The 21,869-nt window shown below is 38.2% G+C and overlaps 1 protein-coding gene and 2 long non-coding RNA genes across 9 annotated transcripts; 1 reads left to right on the forward strand and 2 right to left on the reverse strand.

Moving 5' to 3' along the window:
- Window positions 1-3,631: 3,631 nt before the first annotated feature.
- On the forward strand, window positions 3,632-7,119 carry LOC133733469 (uncharacterized). Of its 4 annotated transcripts, none has more exons than XR_009857725.1 (7): window positions 3,632-3,876; window positions 4,025-4,440; window positions 4,681-4,788; window positions 5,109-5,193; window positions 5,480-5,566; window positions 5,688-5,758; window positions 6,561-7,119. It is a non-coding gene; the product is annotated as an uncharacterized LOC133733469 (long non-coding RNA). The 4 variants fall into 4 exon arrangements; XR_009857726.1 differs by having other exon boundaries at window positions 4,105-4,440; XR_009857727.1 differs by having other exon boundaries at window positions 4,108-4,440.
- A 2,739-nt stretch (window positions 7,120-9,858) lies between these two features.
- LOC133729752 (lysine-specific demethylase JMJ28) lies at window positions 9,859-16,246 on the reverse strand. 4 transcript variants are annotated; one of them, XM_062157312.1, is made up of 13 exons: window positions 15,330-16,246; window positions 15,072-15,229; window positions 14,393-14,498; window positions 14,164-14,296; window positions 14,011-14,074; window positions 13,139-13,880; window positions 12,640-12,969; window positions 11,646-12,197; window positions 11,478-11,550; window positions 11,315-11,400; window positions 11,044-11,163; window positions 10,879-10,949; window positions 9,859-10,321 (listed from the first exon to the last, which is right to left on the reverse strand). In XM_062157312.1, exons 1-13 carry the CDS (start codon window positions 16,029-16,031, stop codon window positions 10,315-10,317), a joined length of 3,144 nt encoding a protein of 1,047 aa, XP_062013296.1. In that variant the 5' UTR covers window positions 16,032-16,246; the 3' UTR covers window positions 9,859-10,314. The 4 variants fall into 4 exon arrangements, with proteins under 4 accessions (XP_062013296.1, XP_062013297.1, XP_062013298.1 ...); XM_062157313.1 differs by having other exon boundaries at window positions 10,879-10,946; window positions 15,330-16,245; XM_062157314.1 differs by having other exon boundaries at window positions 9,859-10,325; window positions 15,330-16,245.
- A 4,277-nt stretch (window positions 16,247-20,523) lies between these two features.
- On the reverse strand, window positions 20,524-21,322 carry LOC133728121 (uncharacterized). Its single transcript, XR_009855629.1, has 2 exons — window positions 21,120-21,322; window positions 20,524-20,945 (listed from the first exon to the last, which is right to left on the reverse strand). It is a non-coding gene; the product is annotated as an uncharacterized LOC133728121 (long non-coding RNA).
- Window positions 21,323-21,869: the final 547 nt, after the last annotated feature.

Here is a 21,869-nt window from a genome sequence, read left to right on the forward strand (position 1 = left end):
CCAATCGGGCATGCTCTCACCCTTCAAAAAACACAAACCACAGATTCCACCAAATAAACTCAGCCACTGAAACCCGAAATCTCCTCAACAACCTCACAAATTTTCTTTGTCGGCGTCGAGCGCGTTCGTCAACAAACGTCGTGGCTGAGACGTGACCGTCGTGCTGCTGTTGGGTGTGACGGGTCCTGCTGCAGTTGCTGCGGTGGCTAGCGGAGCGGCAGCTGACAAAGGGATTGAGCCAAGATACTCCCACAGCTGTTGATGAATTGGGCCAAGACTTTTACAAAATTATACTGTGATTTTCAACCGCGAAGAAAGAGGAAGGACCTAAGAACCAAAAGAAGAGATTTGACGGAGCAGAGCGGCGGAGGAATTCTGGGCATGTAAGAAATAGATCTGCTTGTGTTTCTCTCTGTATCAATCAAAAGAACCCAAAAGAACTCAAAGGAACCAAAAAAACAACAGAACAGACAGTCCAAATTGGATCTCTGCTCTGATACCAAGTCAGAAAGAAGGTGGGAATTTTTTCTATATTAATCTTCTCTACGAACAGAGCAAGACGGCAAGACCTATTACAAAATCTCTGTTATTACAAAACAATATTCCTAATATAATGGCCTGATTTAAGCCAGCATTTCAGGGGTGTCTGCCACCTTTGTCGGTCCAACAATTGCGAATGTTTTGATTTTTGAAAATAGAGGTTATTAGTTCTAAGTTTATTTGTTTGAAGACTGTTATTAAATGACAATAACATCTGTAAATACCATAAATTGAATGTTTAAAAGTGGGGTAAAAATCTCTTCTGTTATTGATGTACAACTTCAATGGAAATTATACACCTACATTTTTAGGGGACGTCTTCCAAAAATCACCAAATCCCTGGAGTTCTCTGTACGTATATCATATATATAGAGCTAACAATCACCAACTCCCTAGACTTCACTATATTTGTGTCCAATATTTGATACTTTCGGCGGCAAATCGGACAACTGGTGGAGGCTAGGTCGCAAACCACTTGTGGAGGCATGCATGGTGAAAAGTGTGGTGGCATTTATCTAGCATTGCACACTTGTCTTTTCTTTCGTACTTTTCCAAGCAAATAGCACACTCGCTGCTGCAAAATCCCAATCCTTTTTCCATTGGATATATATTTGAAAGTCGTGTAACCTTTTGGCCTATTGGCACTGGCATTGCCTTGCAGTAGACCGACGTTGACTTTTAAACACGCAAATACGTAGTAGTATAACCACATCACACAAATGAGTTCATACAAGGCGACTCTTGTTATCAAGGGAAGATTGATGTTAGTCAGTTGGAAAATCTGGAGTTCTAAAATAACTAGCAACGGTAACGACTCGAAGGGGAGGTAGATTTTCGGGCTACTTATAATTTCTCTCAGTCTATGTCTGGAGGTGACCATGACCATCCTATGTTCGAAATTAAATGAGCTAGGAGTCCGAAGACTGATAGAGTAATGTCTGTGTCATATAATTAATAACGGTAGCTCCCAAGTTGATAATATTTGCATATTAGATCAACTGCAGAAGCCATGACCAGTTATGGTAGGTATTATTAGTCGGTGGCGGATCCCGAACTGAAACTTGCATGCATGCAACTGAAACAATAATCACATAGATACTTACAATCTGCGAGAATATACTAATGCTTGCGTGCAAGAAACTTTTGAAGAAGAGAGCAAATTGCAAAGAACTGAATAAAAATACGGCTTGATGAAATTGGAAGAGGCCGGGCTGAATATATCCGACTATCGAAGAGAATATAAAATCTGGAATGATTGATACATAGAGAGAGAGAGCTTACTTGTTTATACAAGAACTGATATCATCACAATGTCCCCAGATGTAACATCATCAGACCAGACTCCCTGTTTACGAAGAAATCAGCAATATAACTAACTCTTTTAAGAATTAGCACAGTTAATTTGTTAAACTAGTAGTTAATTGATAACTATTGTTATCATCCGGCACTTACATCTGTGATGTTTCCCTGTATGTCTTGCAGGATCGAGGAGTTCCATGTCCTTGTAATAATAATCATGCAGAGGTTGAATTAAAATCTCTAGGTCGATCCCATACCTGCATCCAATTTGAATTCTTATCATCATTTCTAACTTATTTTAATCAATAAGAAGATATTAGTAACAGCTAACATGATGAAGTACTATCTGATTAATTGTTCCTCTTATATATAAGCTGCGACAACAAGTGCATGCTTATATACTGGAGATTGGATATGTGCCTGCACTAACGCAAGTCTACTGTGTTTCCTCCTTAATCTGTCGTGACTCCAATATATATGCATTGGCTGCCAAAAACAAGAAGATGATCGTGATGAACATAACAACTTGAATTAAAGAAATTCTTCTCTGTACTCCAAATTAACAGCCACCAAATTCATTTCATTTTTGTGTATATATCCCAAATTGGGTTAAACCTTGTACTCTAATTACAAACCATTGATCCAGCAATTCAAACTCTGATGAAACTAACGGTCAAGTAATCAAACTACAACCTCATTTCATCAATTCAGTAATCAAACGCAGCATAAGAACTAAGAACAATTCACATTTCCAAATCGTTCACCTGATCGCCGGCTTTCCAGCATGACACGTGTTCCCCGACGGCCTCGATGGTTCCAGAACATTCCAGGCCCAGCAACTCGCTGGAACCCAGAGGTGGTGGGTACCGTGGGTAGAACCCTAGCTAGCCGCTGACCCGCTGTAAGCTGTCGGCCTCGCCGGTTCAGTGACGTGGCCTCGACTTTGACTAGAAACTCGTCGTCTTTTATTTTTGGGGTCTTCCACTTCCTGTACTTGGAGGACCTCCGGTCCGCCTGGTGAGGTAATCACTATGACCTTCATTGATCTCAGCTTCTTCAATTAATTAAACAGACTGAAATGGTTGATTTGAGGTTTCCGTTTGAATGTACATGCAGGCTTCTCCTCCCAACACACACACACACACACAATGACACAGATTTATATATTATGCATATGTGTGTGTATAATTCTCGTCTCTTTCTTTTCATACGTTCATAGTGGTTTAGTACCTTAGTTTGTTGAGATTATAAAATGTGAACTTGATCAAGCATTCAAGCTCATGCGTGACGTCAAAACTATTTAAAGCTCTTTTGATTTTCTTTCGAGACTTCTATTTTTCTTTATCAAATCTTTATATGTTATTTGCTTCAAGATCTTTTAATAATACTTCATCGGGAACCATCCGAACAAATTTCATAATAGATGTTGCTTGTTAAAGATTTGTCATCGACCGTCTTTTGCTTAGTGAATATTACAATACCTATGTGCGCTCAACTTTTATGTTTGATCAAATTTGTAGGGGTTGTGAGATAGGGTCTTTGACCTCTATTTTGTTTTTATTGCTTGCTTAAGAACAATTGTAAGAAATTATGAAAGATAAGTAAATGTTAGTTATATATAATAAATTATGTGTGGGTTGGAATGGAATCTCCAGCAGATATGCTTTTCTTAGTGGGCCGGAAAATTTTCTGACCTGTCCTCATCTTTAACCCAAAGTTGTGGGGACTGACTTGACCCACCATATTTTCGTCTTCTTTGTATTTTTAACCAAATGGGGAGTAACGACATGTCGTGTCTGTATCAAATAGAACTGGATTTTGTTCGTCCTCTTTTGTAAACATTCTGGGAGAGAGAGAGAGAGGAGGAAGCAGGAGACTTTGACTCAATCCAAACCCGAAAAGGCACCATCTTTTAAGATATATGAGTTTGTTTGGGCTGTGGTGGAATGGAAGTGTGGTAGGGTTTCTTCTATTGGTGCCAGGAATTCTGGGTTGGGGCAAAGAAGGCCACCATGCAGTTTGCAAGATAGCAGAGAGGTCAGTGAACTTTTACAGTACTAAAGGACTGATCTTTATTTATTTATGTATTTTCTTAAATATTGGGTGCTCTTGGTTTTATGATACTGCTTTGAAAATGTATTAGTAGAATGATGTGATCTTGCTTTGGTATTTGTATACAATTTAGCTACAAGATGGAATGGCCAGTAAAATTTGATGTGGTTGAGGAAAGAGTGGTTTAATATGATGAGTATTAAAATTTGGCAGTAGAAGTTACAATACCATAAAGTTGGAGCAAAATGTGTTTGAAAGGTCAATGGATGAAGTAAACGAGGTTTGTGCCTATATTGTTACTGTGAAGATGGTGGTGAGGTGGGTTTGAAGTGGGTTTGGAATCTTCAATGATGATGGAGTTCTGATGAGACACCTTTGTTCTGAGTGAAGATGCTTTAGCTGCAGTGAGAGAATTGCTACAGGAATTTGTTGGAGGTGATCTTGCTGCAGTTTGCTCGTGGACTGATCAGATTTGCTTTCATTATCATTGGAGCAGTGCTTTACACTATGTTGACACACCCAATTTTCTGTGTAACTACAATTACAGCAGTGAGTAGCTAGTTTTCAAATGGTTCAGTAGTGCTATTTTGATGTATCATATATTACATTTTCTGAATGTTTCTCTAATTAGATGACTGAGATTCTCTATTATGCATTGGTGCTATATATGCATGTGTTATTACTTCAGTGACTTCTGCCTGCCAGTTGAATTTGGTGCATATGTTAATGCATGGTCTATTTTGCATAGCTTCTCGATCTTACTTTGATTCATGTTGATATCTCTAATAGGAGACTGCCATGACTCTGCTGGACATAAAGGGAGATGTGTAACTGGAGCAATATACAGCTATACGATGCAACTTTCGACTTATCAGGAGTCCAGCTGAAAATAAAAATGTACGCACACATATTTATTGGATACACCTTGCTATTCCAAATTATTAATATTCCTGAATATCAAAATCCTTCGTTTTTTTGTATTTTATCAAAACAACTTAACAGAGGCACTTCTTTTCTTGTCTCACTTTATTCGGGATGTCCATCAGTTTTGCTCTTCATACTTGTTCCTCAAAACGTAAATGCCTATAAGAAAACCAAACCATGCAATGAGTCAATCACATACTATCTCTGCGTTTAGAAGCTTATAAATTTTGGCTTATTTTAGAAGAGAGGAAGTGATTTTCATTTTTCATGAACGTCATGTATGGTGTTGACAGCTTCTACATGTTGGTTTCACCGGAGATCTAGGGTCAAACACGATAATAGTCCGTTGGTATCTGCAGAAAAACAAATCTTCACCATGTAAGTCATACTTTCCTTATTGACCAGTATAGTGGTGCAATTGCAAAATTAAAATAAAAAAAATAAAAGAAATTTTATTACCTCATCATCATGGACTTCAATACACATTTATGCTCTTTCCCCTATACTTCCACTTCAGTTCCCGAGTCTTTCTTTGTGGTTTTATTTTTTATGAGAATGACTGTGCAAAGCAACGACCAGATATTATAGGTTTGGCTTACGTTCTGTTTGTGTTATTTATAATCAGAATGAAGTTAGGTTCTCTAAAAGAATGTTTTTGTTCCAGGTGTGGAATAATATGATCATTGAATCTGCTGTAATCTACAGTAAGGATCTTGAACTCATGATAGAAGCCATTCAAAGGAATATTACGGTGTGAAGTTCATCTCTTATTGTTGTTTAGTTTGTTTACTTGAGCTTTTGCCCTCACAAGAGGGTTATATACCTGTGCAGCAATGTGATACTTACATTTTCCTTATTTTTACTATCCATAGGATGCTTGGTTCAATAATATGTCATCATTGCAGATTTGTGCTGATAATCGGACAACTGTATGTCCAAATGAGTATGTACATGTTCCTTTTAGTTCATTTATTGCTCGGTACCGCTTTGTGTGTAACATGATGCTTTTGAGATGCTTGCTCTGCTAATAGCATGAGGTGCTTGTTATGCTTTTATACCTGATACTTGATCTTTTCACTTCCCAAGTTCTAGTTTACATATGTGTGTGAAGTAGATGGCATTGTATATTTTTACTTGATTTTAGCTTCCTGAGCACCAAGTTGATAGTTCAAAGCTGTTGAAAGTTGTGATGAGTCTGGAGGATTCAAATAGATTCTAGCAATTGATTGGTCCTGAAAATATGCATGTTCAATTTGGCGCCAATCATTCGAATATCTTATCATGGCTGAAAGAGTGAATATCATGGCTGAAAGAGTGAATACTAATGTGGCTCTTGGACTTCAATGCATTCTATTTTTTTCTGGTAGAAAAGAAATTAACACGTTAAATCTAGTATGAAAATATTTAACTTGCATTTGGTCTTACAGCTATGCCACTCCAGGAAGCACTCTAAATGGTATTTTCTTTTTCTTCTTTCTAAACCGAATTATAGAATAAGATGATGTCGAACCTAACTCAATATTCACTTTCTTAGAAAGGAAAATTGTCAATAATGTTGGAACTCTAGCTTACTGGTTTGCTCTGGTTGACTTTTGCATCAGTGACAACCTAACCATATTCTAGACATATTTACATGATCACATCACATGGACATGCAGCATTTTCTTTTGGTGCTCTGTATATTCTGATTACAGAGTTTTATTATTCTCTCTCTCTCTCTCTCTAATCATGTGATTTGTTTACAGATGGTTACTTTCTTTCTCGGCTGCCTGTCGTGGAGAAGCGGCTAGCTCGAGTGGGGTCTGCTTGGCTGCTACCCTCAACGGTATCTTCTCTTGTGAACCAAAAATTGCTGAAGCATGAAGATAAAGAAAGGATAGGGATGGTGATGCATCTTTAGAAGAACATAATTGGGCCCCCATTTTTGCTGATAAGCTATTAAGCTTGAAGCCCTTGAAGTTCCTCATACGCGAGTCCTCTGCTTAATGTATAGTTTGCTTAATGTTACATACTCTTACAGTCCCAACCCATAGTACAGACCTCCTTCCGTGTTACATACTCCTTTTAAATTGGGATAGCATAGCTTGTTGCTGTTGTTGATGCATCGAGAATGGAGAAACCATACTTGACTGCGCATAATCCATTATTAAAATTGGTTGGGAAGACAAAATCAATAAAGAAACAGTAGTTGCTTGAATGACAAAGGAATATACAAGGCATACTAGCCAATGTAATGTCGGCGAATGTCACGAAGTCACTTCCTCGAGTGGCAAATTAACAATAATAAGTTCCTGCTGTTTATCCTACCAGGTTTACAGGCAAGTTTCTGCTCATAAGACAGTTGAATATCTTTGAAATTCACCAGCAAGGCGTTCATGACTATTTGATTTCATTTTGTCCTTTGAAGTATTGTTGGTATTGATTAGCAACTTTGCTTGGTTAATATTTACTTTTTTCTTTGCAGGTCCTTGGCATCTGATCCTCCTCCCCCCCCCCCCCCCCCGTAATCTTATTTAGACTGTAAAAAAGACTCAAACTTTAAACTACTATCGATTATGAGTAAACCAAATTTGGTGAGCCGGTCGGTGGATGTGAAAGCCTAGTTGTTGATCTAGTTGCAATTTCAGCTGCTCATTATGCTGAGTTGAATAGATTAATTGTGTAGATAGATGATAATATTAGCAGTGTGGTGCTCCTGAGTTACCTCAACATAAACTTTAAATATGCAAAAGATAAAGATGACAACGTCCCACACACATTACATTATATATATATGCACCCCTAAGAGCAAGTCCACCGGTTGCTTCTTGACTGGTCACCAGCTAGGAAAAGCTGAGGTGGTGACCATGGAGGAGAAAAACCTGCTTCCAGCGGTGGTGTTCTGACCGGGCAAGAAGATGACTTCCTTGACCGAAGCCAAGAAAAAAGGCAACGGGCTGACATTTTTCTTCACCCAGCCAAAGCATCTGCCAGCTCGGCCAACTGATGACGTCACCCACGTTATCTACAGAAATGGAGAAGACGACGCGCTGAAGTAAGGCAGTGGAGGACGAGACGCTGACGCGTGGCGCCGCAATTAGGCAGGATTTGACGCCCAGTCGCCGAGAGGATGCCAGAAAACTGGAATTCCGGCCGGGTCATGTCGCACGGTTGTGGGAGGCCTTCGATCTCCTTCTGGGCTGAGTGGTGAGGTGAGGCACCACTGTGGGGAGGACGAGCGGGCCGAGGCGAGCCCGTATGGCCGGGGTCCGCTACCGGAGGACGCACGACGGCGCCGGAAAACTCGGGTCGAGTTGGTCGGGACCCGACGGGTCTGAGGAGATGCGGAGGAGAGAGAAGAGAGAGTTTCAAGGGTGAAAGTGAAGAAAAGAGGAAAAATCTGTCCTTATGAAAAAGGACCAGAAATTTTTGCTCTTTATAGAAAATTATTTTCAAATTTTCAAAAATTTATAACTAATTCATACGAACTCCGAATATTGCGTTCCAAATATGCACGAGATCGTATCGACGAGCTCTACAACTTTCATGAAGGAAGTTTTCCCAAATTCCGAACGTATAAAAAGTCGATTTTCACGACCCCCTAAATAACGTTTGTTTCGAAAATAAAAATCGATTAGAAACCGAATTTCTCGTACAACAACTAAATAACGTTGTATTGTACTTATTCCTAGTTTTTCATTTATGTAAGAAAAAATCGATGAACAGTGAAAAATGAACAGTCTTGACAAGTCAAGAAAAAAAACGGGTGGAAACCCATGTCCAGTGGCAGTGAACAGTTACTTGACTGGTCGACGCCTTGACTTTTCGACCTTGACATTTCTTGACTACGGGTGAACTTGCTCTAAGCATGGATGCTACTCTTGCCCTTAATTAAAAGTCTTACATTACATTATATATGAACCCCAAAATAAGCATGCTCCTCTTTGCCATGATTTCTCATCATCAGACCTTGTCTGAGGCTGACGTGGGCCTGCAATAAACCGGAAACCGCAGCAGTTAAGACAAGAATTTGCAATTCATGTAAACTGCAGATAGCAAAAACAAGGACTAGTAGTCTAGTACCCCTTTCAAACCAATAAAAAAGGAAGGAAAAAAAAAAAAGGCCACCGAATAGCTTTGAACAAAATTACACAATCTAGTATCTCATTCATATGACGTCGTTTTCATCATCCAAGAGCTTGATATGACTTCATCTTGCTGTTATTTCTCCTCAAGCATCTATTAGCTGCTAGCCAATGCAGCTAATATCATTTTCATTTTAAAGTGGAATGTCCTACTAATCGTTTACGAAATTACAAACTCAAAATTTATCAATTCCCATACTTGAAAAAGTTCAAATCCCTTCTTTTGCTCTCACACCCTTAAACTCATCCAAGCAGATGATTCCAATTAACTTTGACGCACGAATGCCAACCAATTCGGGCCTCTAATGAAAGGTGTTGTTACTGCTTAATTGTAGTCTCATATAAAGGTGTTCAATCAAAATATATTCTTCATGGAGTAGTTTCTTACCTCTATATTGTTTACTCAAATTATAACTGGCAAAATAAATTAAACCTATAGACACTGGTAACAATGAAATAAAAAACCTAAAGGTATTTATACCAAAAGAAAACAGAAAAAAAAAAAAAAAAAAAAAAAAAAAAAAAAAAAAAGGGCAAACTGAACCAGTAAAAAATAATAATAAAAAAGGCAAAACGCATTGAGCGAAAAATGACTTGAACCTAGGTGGGTGCTTCATAAAGGAAGCCCACACGGATCCCCGACTACTGAACTAGGACGGTAAGTTATCCAACTTTAGCGACAAAAAATATATAATTGATTTTAGAAGTCTATATTTATATCTAAAAAGAAAATTGCCGGAGGTCGGTGGCCTGAGGCGGCCGGCCCTGAGTACGAACTTGTTTGTCGTAAGAAATTGAGGCATCTTGTGTCAAAAAACGTCTTCCTATTTGGAATGGTAAAACGTCAATTTTCGTGACAAAGCAGGCATCATGACTGTATATAAAAAAGACTTTGAGAAATATTCCGAGTCTTTAGATAAAACTTAAAAGAAACGTAGTTATTCTCATTCTTTCTAATGTCTGGGAAGGAACTATCACCTAGCACAAGAGACTGGTAAAACACTGCACTTATCGGAGGACTGCAACCAATATGCTAATATACACTTGGCTGTACAATAGAATTTAAATGAATCAACAATGTACATATAGACTCGTTGTACAGAGAGCTGAGGTAGGTTCCAGACTTCCAGATACTGAATCAATCAATTCATTGTACATTTGTACAGTCTCTCCAGTCTCCACAAAAGACCAGCCGTTTGGAGAGCAGAGACAGTTTCTTGACCTTCTTAGAAACTACAGCTGTGATCATCTAACCATTACCTGCCATTCAACATTGTACATTTGTACAGTCTACTCTCCAGTCTCCGCAAAAGATCACCCATTTGGAGAGCAGAGGCAGTTTCTTGACGTTCTCAGAAACTACAGCTGTGATCATCTAACCACTACCTGCCATACAACAATTGTTTAGAAAACCCTGCAGCGTTCAAAACTGATATCTACATCGCCACGCTCAAAACTGATAACTAAAAGTCTATACCTCATCAAGAGAACAATCACTATAGTGCATAACAGTACTGGTTCCATAATTTGCTAAAGCCCTTTAAGTTATTCAAGCACAATGACATTAAGTTGTAAAGACTGCATGCAAAATGATATCTGACTTTGTTAAATTGCAGGCACAAAAAAAACTCTGAATTATTTTGTCACTCCTTATACTATCAAAAATGAATTTTATACCCCTCTTTCTTTCATCTGATGCTTTCACAATCTCAATAGATGTTCCTGTCATTTATTGCCAGTATGATACCCTCAAACTATTTGGGAAACTCAAGCCTGAGTGATGTAGCTTTTACCACAAGATACTCAATAGCTTCAAGCAAGAATCTCCTCTTTATTATTATTATTATTATTATTTTTTTGACAAATATGAAAAAGAAAAAACACTAAATGTAGAAGCACAAAAGAGATAAACGTCTTTCTCAGCAGGGTTTCTACTTACATTGCACAAGTAAGCTCACGTATTTCTTTGATTGCTGAACTAATACTATAGAGTGCCATTCTCTTCACCTGCTACAAAGGTAAAGGCACTTTCTATCATTGACCTATTATGTATGAATTTTAAGAAGAAAAGAAGACGGTGAAACAAGGATCATTAAACGTTCACCTCCAGCTTGTCCACTTTTGCTTTATGATCTTCCGGAAGCAGGCGAACTTCATCTGTCAACTGGATGCACTCGGTAACATTTTCGGGAGACATAAAATCGAGCACCACATGTACACAAGACTGCATCTCCAATAACAGGATTAGATTATAAACTGTATCACGAATGGCATTTGGATGCTCAACTCAAGGAACTGAAAATTATTCAACTGAATAGAATATGAGGCACTTCATAATATCTACTAAATTATGATAGTGGTGTTGCACATGATACCTTAGGACTACTAATCTGGTACGGGCATCCAGCAGGGATGATGACAGCTTCTCCAATGTGTTGCTCAAAAGTCCAAGGTTCAATTTCTGGTGATACCATGAGATGGTTACTTTCAATGCCCCATAAAACAATAAGTGATAAAAACAACAATAATTATACTTACTAAATTCCTCCTTGAGTCTTATTTTGTGAATCGAGTCTAGAAAGAAACTCTGATCAAGAATTGGATGAGCAACCTACAATAGAAGCACAAGTTAGAAGGTAACCTAGATGAAAAGCAAAATCATTACAATGCCTCCTAAGATCAAGTTACTTTGAGTTTAGAACTTACATGTTTATGAACGTCATATTTACGAGTAAATTCATTACAGTGCCTTCTGAGATATTCTACAAGTTTCGGAACATCTTGCCGGCGGAAAACATCCCACTGTGCAGTGCATGACTCTACAAAGGGTTTTTCATGGCCATTTGAGCTTTCAAGGAGATCCGGTGACTCCTCATCTTCAGATGTTTCATCACCATTGATAGACCCAGAGCAACTCAACGTGGCCTCAGAATCAACATCAGATTCCCCATCAAGTGACATATTACTCTCTTTGAGATTCCTAGTGCATTCTTCACGCGTTGCAGCAGAGAAGCAAGATTCTCTTGCAATTCTTTTCCGTAAATGCATCTCTTCTCCAATCACATTATGTGACCTCACTTGTTCCTTGTTTTGACTATGCAATGCTGAATTTCCATTCACTTTTTTTGCTCTAGTTTGTTCAGAAGTATTCCTAGAAGACTCCCTCTGATTTTGATTGTGCCTTTTCAGTAACTTTCTTATCTTAGAAACTTGTTCATCAGAAATAGGGGCATCTGATGTATGTGCCAAAATGTTAACCTGTGGTCACAAAACCCAAAGGTAAATGGCAGAGAACCCTCAGAAAAGCGTTACATATGTGAAACTAACATTAAAAAGGAAAGAAAAAAATAAAATGAAAAGCAATGCACATGATAGAGATGCAAGTGATGAAGCTTTACTATAAAGCTTACTTTTCTCTTTCATAGACTTTCGACAGTAGTTCTTCAAAAAGCTTGAAAATTTGAACTAGAAAGAAATACAAAAAAGTTGGATTAATGCTGGGTGAAGTTGGTCTGATGAGGTGGCAGTTCTACAGGATTGATTCCATAGATTCAGATGATATGCAAGAACTGCAGTTACAGTTTCTTGGACACTTAGAGAGTGTCGTGCCTAAATGTGTCATTACAACATATATCAAAAGAAAAAAAAAAAAAAAAAAAAAGCAGGACACTAATGCACAATGGAGATGCCCAAAGCTTACCACATCATATGAGTCATAACACAACTTTATCACTGAATCAGCCTGTACAAACTGCTCACTGCACCCATACGAAATATAAACACATGGACCTAGATCAGGTTTTGGGATTTCCTGTGGCATCCTTGCAGCAACATTTAAAAGACCAGACGAGGGATTCATGTACTCTTGAAGTGGTAGAGCTTGGATGATTTCAGCATAATGAGCTGGAAACTGTTCTTGAAATAATTGTGAAGAAAGCCAACCCTTCAATTTCAGGGTCTCACTCCACATGTCTTTTTGTGTTCGCCCGTTCAATGAACCCATAAAATACTGCCTGATCCCCATTTCCACCTGCCATATCATTTTTTTAAGGCTAGTCAGTACACAACCAGTTTTCTATTTGAGGACTAAAATTAAGAAGGGATTAGCTGTAGATAATTGTGAACTAAGAGAGAACTAGTCTACTATCCTATAATCTTCAAACTTTTGACAGGGCATCAGTTGGTGGAAATTCACTGACCTCACACCAATCCAAGCAGTGGATAGCTTCCTGTGGATTCTTGTTATTTTCATATCTAGCAATGCTCCTCTCAAGATAAGTGCAGAACATGAATACTGGATCCCAACTCAAATCTGACGTACTCCGAAGGACATCTCGGACTATAACAGGATGACCTTTACTCCAGTGCTTCTGAAAATGTTCAACATTATCACCATGTACGTCTGAAAGTGTGGGGTAGAATAGATAGTTATCATTTGAATTTTCTCTCAAAGCAGCTTCTTGCAACTGTTGAAGTCCATCGACATTCTGGTCCGTGTCCAAACATAGAGGGCAGCTCAATGACATGTCTGAAGTTTCTGGAAACTCATAGCTGCAAACTATTTCTTCTGCACTTACTTCTAGCTCTTTGATCCAACTTAAAGGGAAAAAACATCTCAAATCAAGGAAGCTGTCACCACAACCACCAAACTCCTTGGGCGGGCAAGATATACCGTCAACAGCATTACAAGCATTCCAGTTAGTTGATGCAAATGACGACAGGTACCGGACATTTTGCTTATGGGTAGTTATTGGCCTTTTCTGAACTTTCCCCTTACCAGAGACCCAAGTATCATTTATATTAGAGCACTTTGAGAGAAATGTATTTATACCTCCCCGTAAAGTCCCCTGAAAATGATCTCGACAACAGCTCAAACAAAGGTTATAGGAACAATTTTGGCAGCTTCTGTGAAGATCCACAATGGGAGCTTTGCATTTATTGCTGTTCCAAAATCAATTATGCACAGAGAATCAAAGCAGGAAAGTTAGATAATTTCCTTTTATTTTACTTTTTATGAAAAGAAACCGAATTCACTTGTACCATCAAAACTTTAGTGAAACAGAGAGCATACCAGCTGTTTTGCTCACTGCAGCTAAATTCAGCCTGCTTGATATAAACTTCGGAGAGCTTTTTCCCTGTTAAATAAAAAGAAAATTTCTTGTTTATTGTCGACCGTAAAACTGAAACCAGGAAAAACCTTTCTAAGAAGTATTGCACACACTACCTCTCATTTTTGCCTCTGCTTCCAGCTCAAATTTCTGATCTTGGTTGATTTGTTTCAGCACAGGGAGAAGCATACAGACGAGGTAGTGAAAGTGTAATATAATTTCAACTTTATTTTTAACCCCCACATAATCCTGAAAAGAAAGGAATGTTCACAAATTCAAGCATCAGCATCCAACATCATAATATGGAAGCTGTAGTTGACAAATGAGCTGAAATCAAAGTCAGACCTTACTTTCAGCATCTTTCGGTTGATTTTCAGAGCATTCCTTACAGGGGCAAGTTCCTCGACAAACTGGACATGCCATTTTGACTTCTTCTTGAGTATCAAAATACCTAAATTGTTTTGAACACCAAGGGCATTAAACATCATTCAAAATAACAAGGAGAAGGAATAAAGCATAGAGCTATAAACAATAGCACAATTGAAGATGAGTCTACGTCTTTATGCTATGTAATCTAACATTGAATCTCCTATCGGACCAAAAATTCCGCAAGTTCCATATAAAATTTCATAGAAACACATCACATTGATCAAATGGATCAAGTGTGAAGTGTAGATCAGTAGTTAACACCAAGTATATTTTACTTGCCTTGAACTGACTGACTTTCAATTGGTTAGCTGACATTCTGATTAAAACTGATCAAGACTGCTGCTTTATCATAAATCCGGACTTTGTAAACATTATCCTAGTCTTTAAGCATTTAAGTAAGCATCTATACTGTACATATCAACCCCTCTCAAGTAATACGCCATTGAAACTGATACTAAGACCTATGACCACCATGCTACAAGAACCAGTAACAACATATTTAACCATCTAAAGAAAAAGATGAACAACAGACAGTTAACATCCAGAAGAGAACAGAGCAGCTATCAAATTCCCCTGAGTTTCAAACATAACGAACCTTTCTTTGATGCAGCTCAAGCAAAACAAGTGCTTCTTACAACTCGAACACTTAATCAAGCTGGAAGAAGCACTACTTCCACTTCTCTGACACCAATGGCACCTCTTCCTCTTACCCTTCCTCAATCTCCCCTCATTCTCATCACCATATGGCAAAACCTAAACTCGAAAACAATCAAAGATTCAAACTTCACACCGAAACCACATTATCAAAAATTCGAAACAACTGCAAGAAAGCTGAAAAAGTCAGAGCTTCTACCTGCACTGTGCCAACAGGCATTGGCTCGATGTTCTTGGACCGAAAGCACCGCCGGGTAGTAGTGGGCACGGGGGGCCCTAATTCGGCCCCAACCCTAACATCAGAGCCCGAATTGGAACCTACATTGCCCCCCAAAGACTGCGACGAAGAAGACGAAATGGCCATTCTTCCATTAGGCAAGTCTCTGGTCAGATCAAGGCCCTCCTCACCCTCACTCCCCTCCTCCTCCACCAAAACCCTCATCTTCTTCTTCTTCTTCTGCGGCGTGTTCCTCTTCTCCACCTCTCTCTTCAGCACCATCCTTATCAGCTCCAAATTCAACTCACACTTCTTCTCCCCCCCTCTCCTCTTCTTCTTCTTCTTCTTCTTCTTCTTCACCTTCGCCTTCTTTATCTTCACCGGCGCCGCCTCCTCCGCCGCCCTCTTCCTCTTCAGCAGCGTCACCAAATCGTCCACTTTCTTTGCCCTAATTCCTCCGCCTTCTCCGCCGCCGTCTCGATCCTCGCACGGCGCCGTCTGCGTCTTCCTCTGAATCTTCAGCTCCTCCGGCACCTTCTCCCTGTACTGCCGGTGCCGTCCCTGCAGGTAGTGAATCTCGCAGAGCTTCATGTTCTCCATCACTCTCCTCTTGCACCGCCATTGCCGGCCGTCCGTCCTCGTGCACCGCATATGCTCCGGCACCGGTCCGGCCAGAGGGTCCATTCCCGCCGGAAAATCGATCGGAATTAGGGTTTGAGATTAAAGCTGAGGCCTTTATTTGCAGAGGAAGAGTTTTAGGGGTTTTTGTGTTCCTAAAAGAAACAGTCTTTAAAGAAAAAGAGAGAGAGAGGCTTTAATCTCCGAAAATCCCCAGTGGCAAGTTTGGTAATTTATGGAGAGTCCAATTGGGTCTCTCGAAATCCTCAATCTGAGTCAGATCAAGGACTCTCGTCACAATCAGTGATCACAGTTTGATTCAGTTTCTTAAATCTCAAGTCTCTCATGGATTGGATTTTGATGACAGTCCAAAAAGCCCATAATAGCTCTGCTAAAATGTGACAGTAGCCGAATTTGTAGTCCTAATTACTAGAACCTGGTTTTTGATGAATCACATTGTGCAAGTTTTTGTGCCTTGTTTAGGTTTTTGGGTATTTCTGATGAGGATATGAGTTTGAGTGTGATACATGTTTAGGAGCAAGACCATTTTTTTTCTGTAGTGTCTGATTTGGAGCTTGGAAGCTAAAAGCAAGTGTGATATGCTTTGAGGGTTTGGTGATTATGGGCTAGAGATATGTGTGTTTAGAAATATTAAGCTTCGAGTTTTTATCTTTTCGTGCAGAACAAAAATTTAATTTGCTGTTTTGTTTAGAGATATATATCAAGCCTCAAGTGTTTTGGGTATTTCTGATGAGGGTTTGAGTGATACATTTTTGGGTGCAAGACCATTTTTCTGTAGTCTGTTTTGGAATTTGGTAACTGAAGTGGGATTTGAAAGCTTGAAGTAAGTGCTGTCCGTGTTACTGTTAGATTACTAGTGCAATGAATATGGGGAGGATTTAGTGATTATGGGCCAGAGATTTGTGTGTTTAGAGAACTCAAGCCTCAAAGTTTTATCTTTTTGTGCAGAACTAAAATTTAATTTGCTGATTTTTTTTCTTTCTTTCTTTTAGGGTGATATTTAGTGTCAAACTAGAATAAGGTGTTTCATATATGTTAAAACTTGTTCATCTATTTTATTTTTTGGGTACATCTTGTTCTCTAGCTGTTCCTTGCATGTAATCTGAAAATATAGATTGCCATACACTACCATCTTCTTTTCTTTGTTCTTAGCCCCTTTTTTTTTGGGTAAATCTTGTCCTGTCTAGCTTTTCAATTAGATTGTTTGTTAGTTTGCTTCTGTTCTTTAATTTTTGTTTTGGGAATTTGATATTGATATGGAAATGAAAGCTTGGAGTAAGCGTCTTCCTTTCTCTTTAATCCATCTTAGATATGAAAACTGAAATGAATCTTCACTCTCTTCCTATATATTGTTATTATTATTATTATCATGGACTAGTGCTCATTAGTCTGTTTATATTTCCCAAAGATGTCTCAATCAAATAATATATCTACATGCAGAACAGGATATAATTTTCCTGCATATTTGTCTCTCTTTTTTTCTTTTCTTTTGGTTTTTGGTTGATATTTCTTTCCAAACCAGAGCGACGTCTCCAATACAGTTTATTCTTTTCGATCTTCGATCTTTTTTAAGTCTCTAATTATTAAAATTGTACTGTAGCTAGCTTTTTCCTTATATATACGAACCCATGCCATAGAATACCATTTAGATCGAGGTTCCTCTTCTTTTTGTACATAATTAAAGTGTATACATCATCTACTACTCTTTTCATATATAGATTATGGACCATGTCAAAGAAATTTAAAGTAATGGAAAAGCCTATATATATCTACGTACGACAGCTTTGGCTCTGGTAGATAAGATCTAATTAAGAAATGGTTTTCATCAGGCAAATACATTTCATTATTTTCTGCAGAGTTCAATGCTGCGAGATAGACAAGTCTATTCTTTATTATATGTAGACCGACTGTAGGTGGTCGTTACCAAATTGGTTCTAGTCTAGACTATATATACATGCCAATTAATCTCAGCGAAAGATTTAATTGTATGAGTTAATTGTATATATCTAGCTAGGTTAATATTAATTTCTGTAGCTATTCATCTTCTACGTATAACAATCTTTCCCTCTGCATCTTCGTGAACAATGGCAACAACTTCATCGGGGGGAATGTACCGCCAAATCCGAGGCTCGTCTTGTTGATGCCCTAACTGAGCAAGTTTATCAGCAGCTCGGTTACCTTCCCTATATATGTGACTAATAATACAATCGTCTAGTTTTGGTATAATCGAGTTTATATGACTTACATGCCTTTGAACTTCTTTACATCTGATCTTATTCATCTGTTTTCTTTTCCTAATGACGTCAAGAATGGCCTTGGCATCACCTTCAAGCCATACGTGACTCCACTCATTTTCTAACACAAACTCGAGGCCTCTTCGAAGGGCTGTGACCTCGGCGATGGTGCTGTTGGCTTCTCCAATTGACTCCGCAAATCCGAGCAAGAATTCAGCCTTGTGGTTCCTAATCACACCTCCAATGGTGGCTTTTCCTGATTTTCCCTTAGAAGATCCATCAAAATTCAGTTTTTTCCACCCTATTCTCGGCTTTCCCCATGTCACCGGAATCGGTTCTTTGCGATAATTTCTGAGCACTAAAAACGAACTGGGTTTTGTAGTACTACCAGCTAGAATTTGACACCTCCAAAGATTTGTAAAGGCTAACATCATTGTACTATGCATGCAGAAAGAACTTTCAAATGAGAATCAAGCCAACCAAGAATATATATGAATCTAGCTCCTCGATCACCTTCAATGAATTAAGGCGAGTAAAACGTGGAATTCTCATTCATGTATAATGTATTGATGCAAAACAGAAGTACGTAATATATAGACTATACATACTATATGCAGAATTATGAAATATCTATCGTGTGAGGAACTATTCCTTGACGTAAGCTTCTAGCTATCTATAGTTTGAATCATTGTGATGCAGTTGAGTGGAGGTGAAGAAATCAAATGAGGAAGATGCAGAATTCTGTAACGTTAATTCAGGCAGCCAAGCTTATTAGTTATTAAGGTTTTGATCATAGATTCATGGATTCATACCCAAAAAGATAGGCGGAGTGAGAATGTTTTTCAAAAAATTCTGAAGCATATTCTGTGTTTCATGGAGTTTTTAGAAGAAAAATGGGCTAGCTTGAGACATAAGTGCACGACAACTATTACGTACAAGAAGGGTTTGCATGTGCCAATGTGCCATGAAGAGTTCGAAGTTTTCATTCTTGCATGTTTATAATAACCCTCATGATCGTAGAATATATACTATCAGAAAAATCTGACTAATCCGTATTCTGTTATATATCTCTTCTATCGACTACAGCTATCCTTGCTAATTAAGTTGCTAATTGTACTCTTAACAAATCCCATCATGCAACTAGCTCTTCCTTAATCTCTTTCATTGATAGATGGGGTTTCAAGTTTTAATCTCGCATGACAAAATGTGCTTTAAATATTTTAAAAAGAAAAAAAAACTAGCAGCTAATTTAATAATTACTATTCAGATCTATGTTGTCATGACGCAAGAGTAGCGGAGCTAAAAAAAAATAAGTAAAACTGAGGCCATTTAATTTTCTCTATATCCTACACATTTTTAAATTTTGAATAATAATGTGTGGAATAACTCTAGGCCTGAGATCAATTCTGATTTTGTCATTTTTTTGTCGAAATCGGAACCAAAAAGCTCAACAAAAGCCATAAAATGGTCTGGCATATACACAAAATGGTGGCAATTTCACTTCGTGTAAAAAAACAATTTATTAACTAGCTAGTTCCTATTTCCGCAACCATCCATTGCGGATATTTCTGGATTAGTCATATATGAAGTTAGTTTTTATATTGAAATATTAAGCTTACTTATCAATTAGCCCTGAATGGCTAGGCTCGATCAACCACTATCTGATACTCCAGACCGAAAGAAAAAAAGAAAAGAAAAAACCACCGTCTGATTCTGGGTTATGAACTAGGAGTTGATTACGGTGGTGAACGGAAGAGATGACAGTTTCAGCATCTATATATTTTGCTAATGTTTATGTTTGTTTCGTGCCTCCTGGGCTCACATTGGGCTTTTCTTTGCTAGGTGCTGGCGTTTGGCCCTTGATTAAGTGTCCAATTTGACCCAAAAGTATAGAGAATTGCGGAACATAACAAAGGCAACTAGGGGTTTAATTTTCACACCAACCCCCAGTAACCGCACTGAACCGCACCAACCAACAAATGAACAAAATCGGTTTCGGTCCGGTTTTACCGAGTGTAGATCGACGGTTTTACCCTCAACTCATCTCTTCTTTTACTGTACTTTTCCTCGTAAATCAATTATAGCACGTTTATTTACCTGAAGTTAATATGAAAATAAAAAATCATTACGATTTATTTTTTGACTTTGTCAAGGGGAATCCAAATGTTTCGTAGGTCCAAGATAAACTCCTTCGGCGCATGTGAAAAATCATTACGATTCATGATTTCTCTTGTACGTGATTACTCAAGCAAACAAATATAAGAATGAAAATGGACTCCACATCAAAATCAAAAACTCATTCCTAAATAAACCAAAGTTCAATTACTAGCTAGTTACATGTATAATATATGACATGAAAATTATTTATATATTAAAACAAGTGTACAATGTTCAGCGCTCAAAGATGTCCCTTTTTGTTATTAATTGTATAAAGAGGACCTGTGAAGTTCCTTGGAAGCTCAAGTATCTCATCCGGGATATCAAGATGTTGGCTTCTTCCTTCTCCCATATTTTTTGGGAAGCAAATTTTTTAGCGGATGCTGTTACTTCCTGTGGCTATAATCTTCATTCTCCGATGATTAGGATCAATAGCGTTTCTGCTACAGTGGTTTCAGCTCTCAATTTGGATATTCAAAATTTTAGTTGTCCGAGAGGCTTTTCATTGTAATTTTCCGTTTCTCCTCAGAAAGATACAGCACTTTTATTTTTCTTCTCAAAAAGTCAACTAATGAACAAAGAAAAGTCAACTGGTCATTTCCCTCATCAGCCTCCAGCATTTTGGGAAGAAAAATGCTAAAATTGAAGAGTTCATCTACAAACCCGAAAATGACTATAGACTTGCTCAGTTGCTCTCAAGGACAATACATAACACCATAATTTCCAAAACCAGGATACTTACCTTTCCAGAATCTCAATGTTGAAGAAGAAGATCTATAATAAAAACACTTGCAAATGTCTAGAAGGGATAGAAACATAATTGGGTGCAGCGTTGATGAAATCTCCTTAACTTCGCCTCCATGAATATCATCGGAAATTAAGGACTTCATCAACGCTGCACTCAATGACGTTTCTTCATTCTGAAACCTCCTGTGCCATATACACTTAATTAGCTCGATCAATATCATAGATCTGATAGTACTGATGCCCTCTTTTATAATTGGCTGTAGCAATAGATTCAAGAAGGTAGTACACGTAGAGAGTGGAGACTTGTACGTATGGAATAACGATCTTGTACTATCATTTCATCTTCCCAAACCAACCCTTTATGGCTGCACGTTTCTCTGTACTAGGTGTATGGTAGTTGTACTACATTTCCACCTACTAATAATAATTAGGAAACGGATTTTCTGTGCTTCCTAGACTTCGGCTTATTTCAATCCTAGCCCGGTTTTCATTTCTGTGCTTGCTAGACTTTGGCTTATTTCAACCCTAGCCCGGTTTTAAAAAAAAAACAAACGTTATATATGATTTTTTTTTAATAATTAAATAGGAAATTGGGTGATATTAGGTTTCCAGAGACGGACAATTTAATAAGCAAGTCTCACCCTCAAACCCAAAAATGAAGGGTACGGCCTCCCACATTATGGGATCTCACTACCCGTCCCTTATTTGGATTTTTTTTAATAATAAAGAATGAATACAAAATAAA

This window comes from Rosa rugosa, chromosome 2 (assembly GCF_958449725.1).
Source record: "Rosa rugosa chromosome 2, drRosRugo1.1, whole genome shotgun sequence".
Lineage (NCBI taxonomy): Eukaryota > Viridiplantae > Streptophyta > Magnoliopsida > Rosales > Rosaceae > Rosa > Rosa rugosa.

What these genes read in the sequence shown, in the direction of transcription:
- LOC133729752 (XM_062157312.1), bottom strand. Translation starts at nt 16,031, where the DNA reads ATGGACCCTCTGGCCGGACCGGTGCCGGAGCATATGCGGTGCACGAGG. An exon ending in AAGACTCAAGGAGGAATTTA is followed by an intron (nt 11,401 to 11,477) that starts GTAAGTATAATT and finishes TGGTATCACCAG; the next exon opens with AAATTGAACCTTGGACTTTT. An exon ending in CAAAAGTGGACAAGCTGGAG is followed by an intron (nt 10,950 to 11,043) that starts GTGAACGTTTAA and finishes TTACCTTTGTAG; the next exon opens with CAGGTGAAGAGAATGGCACT.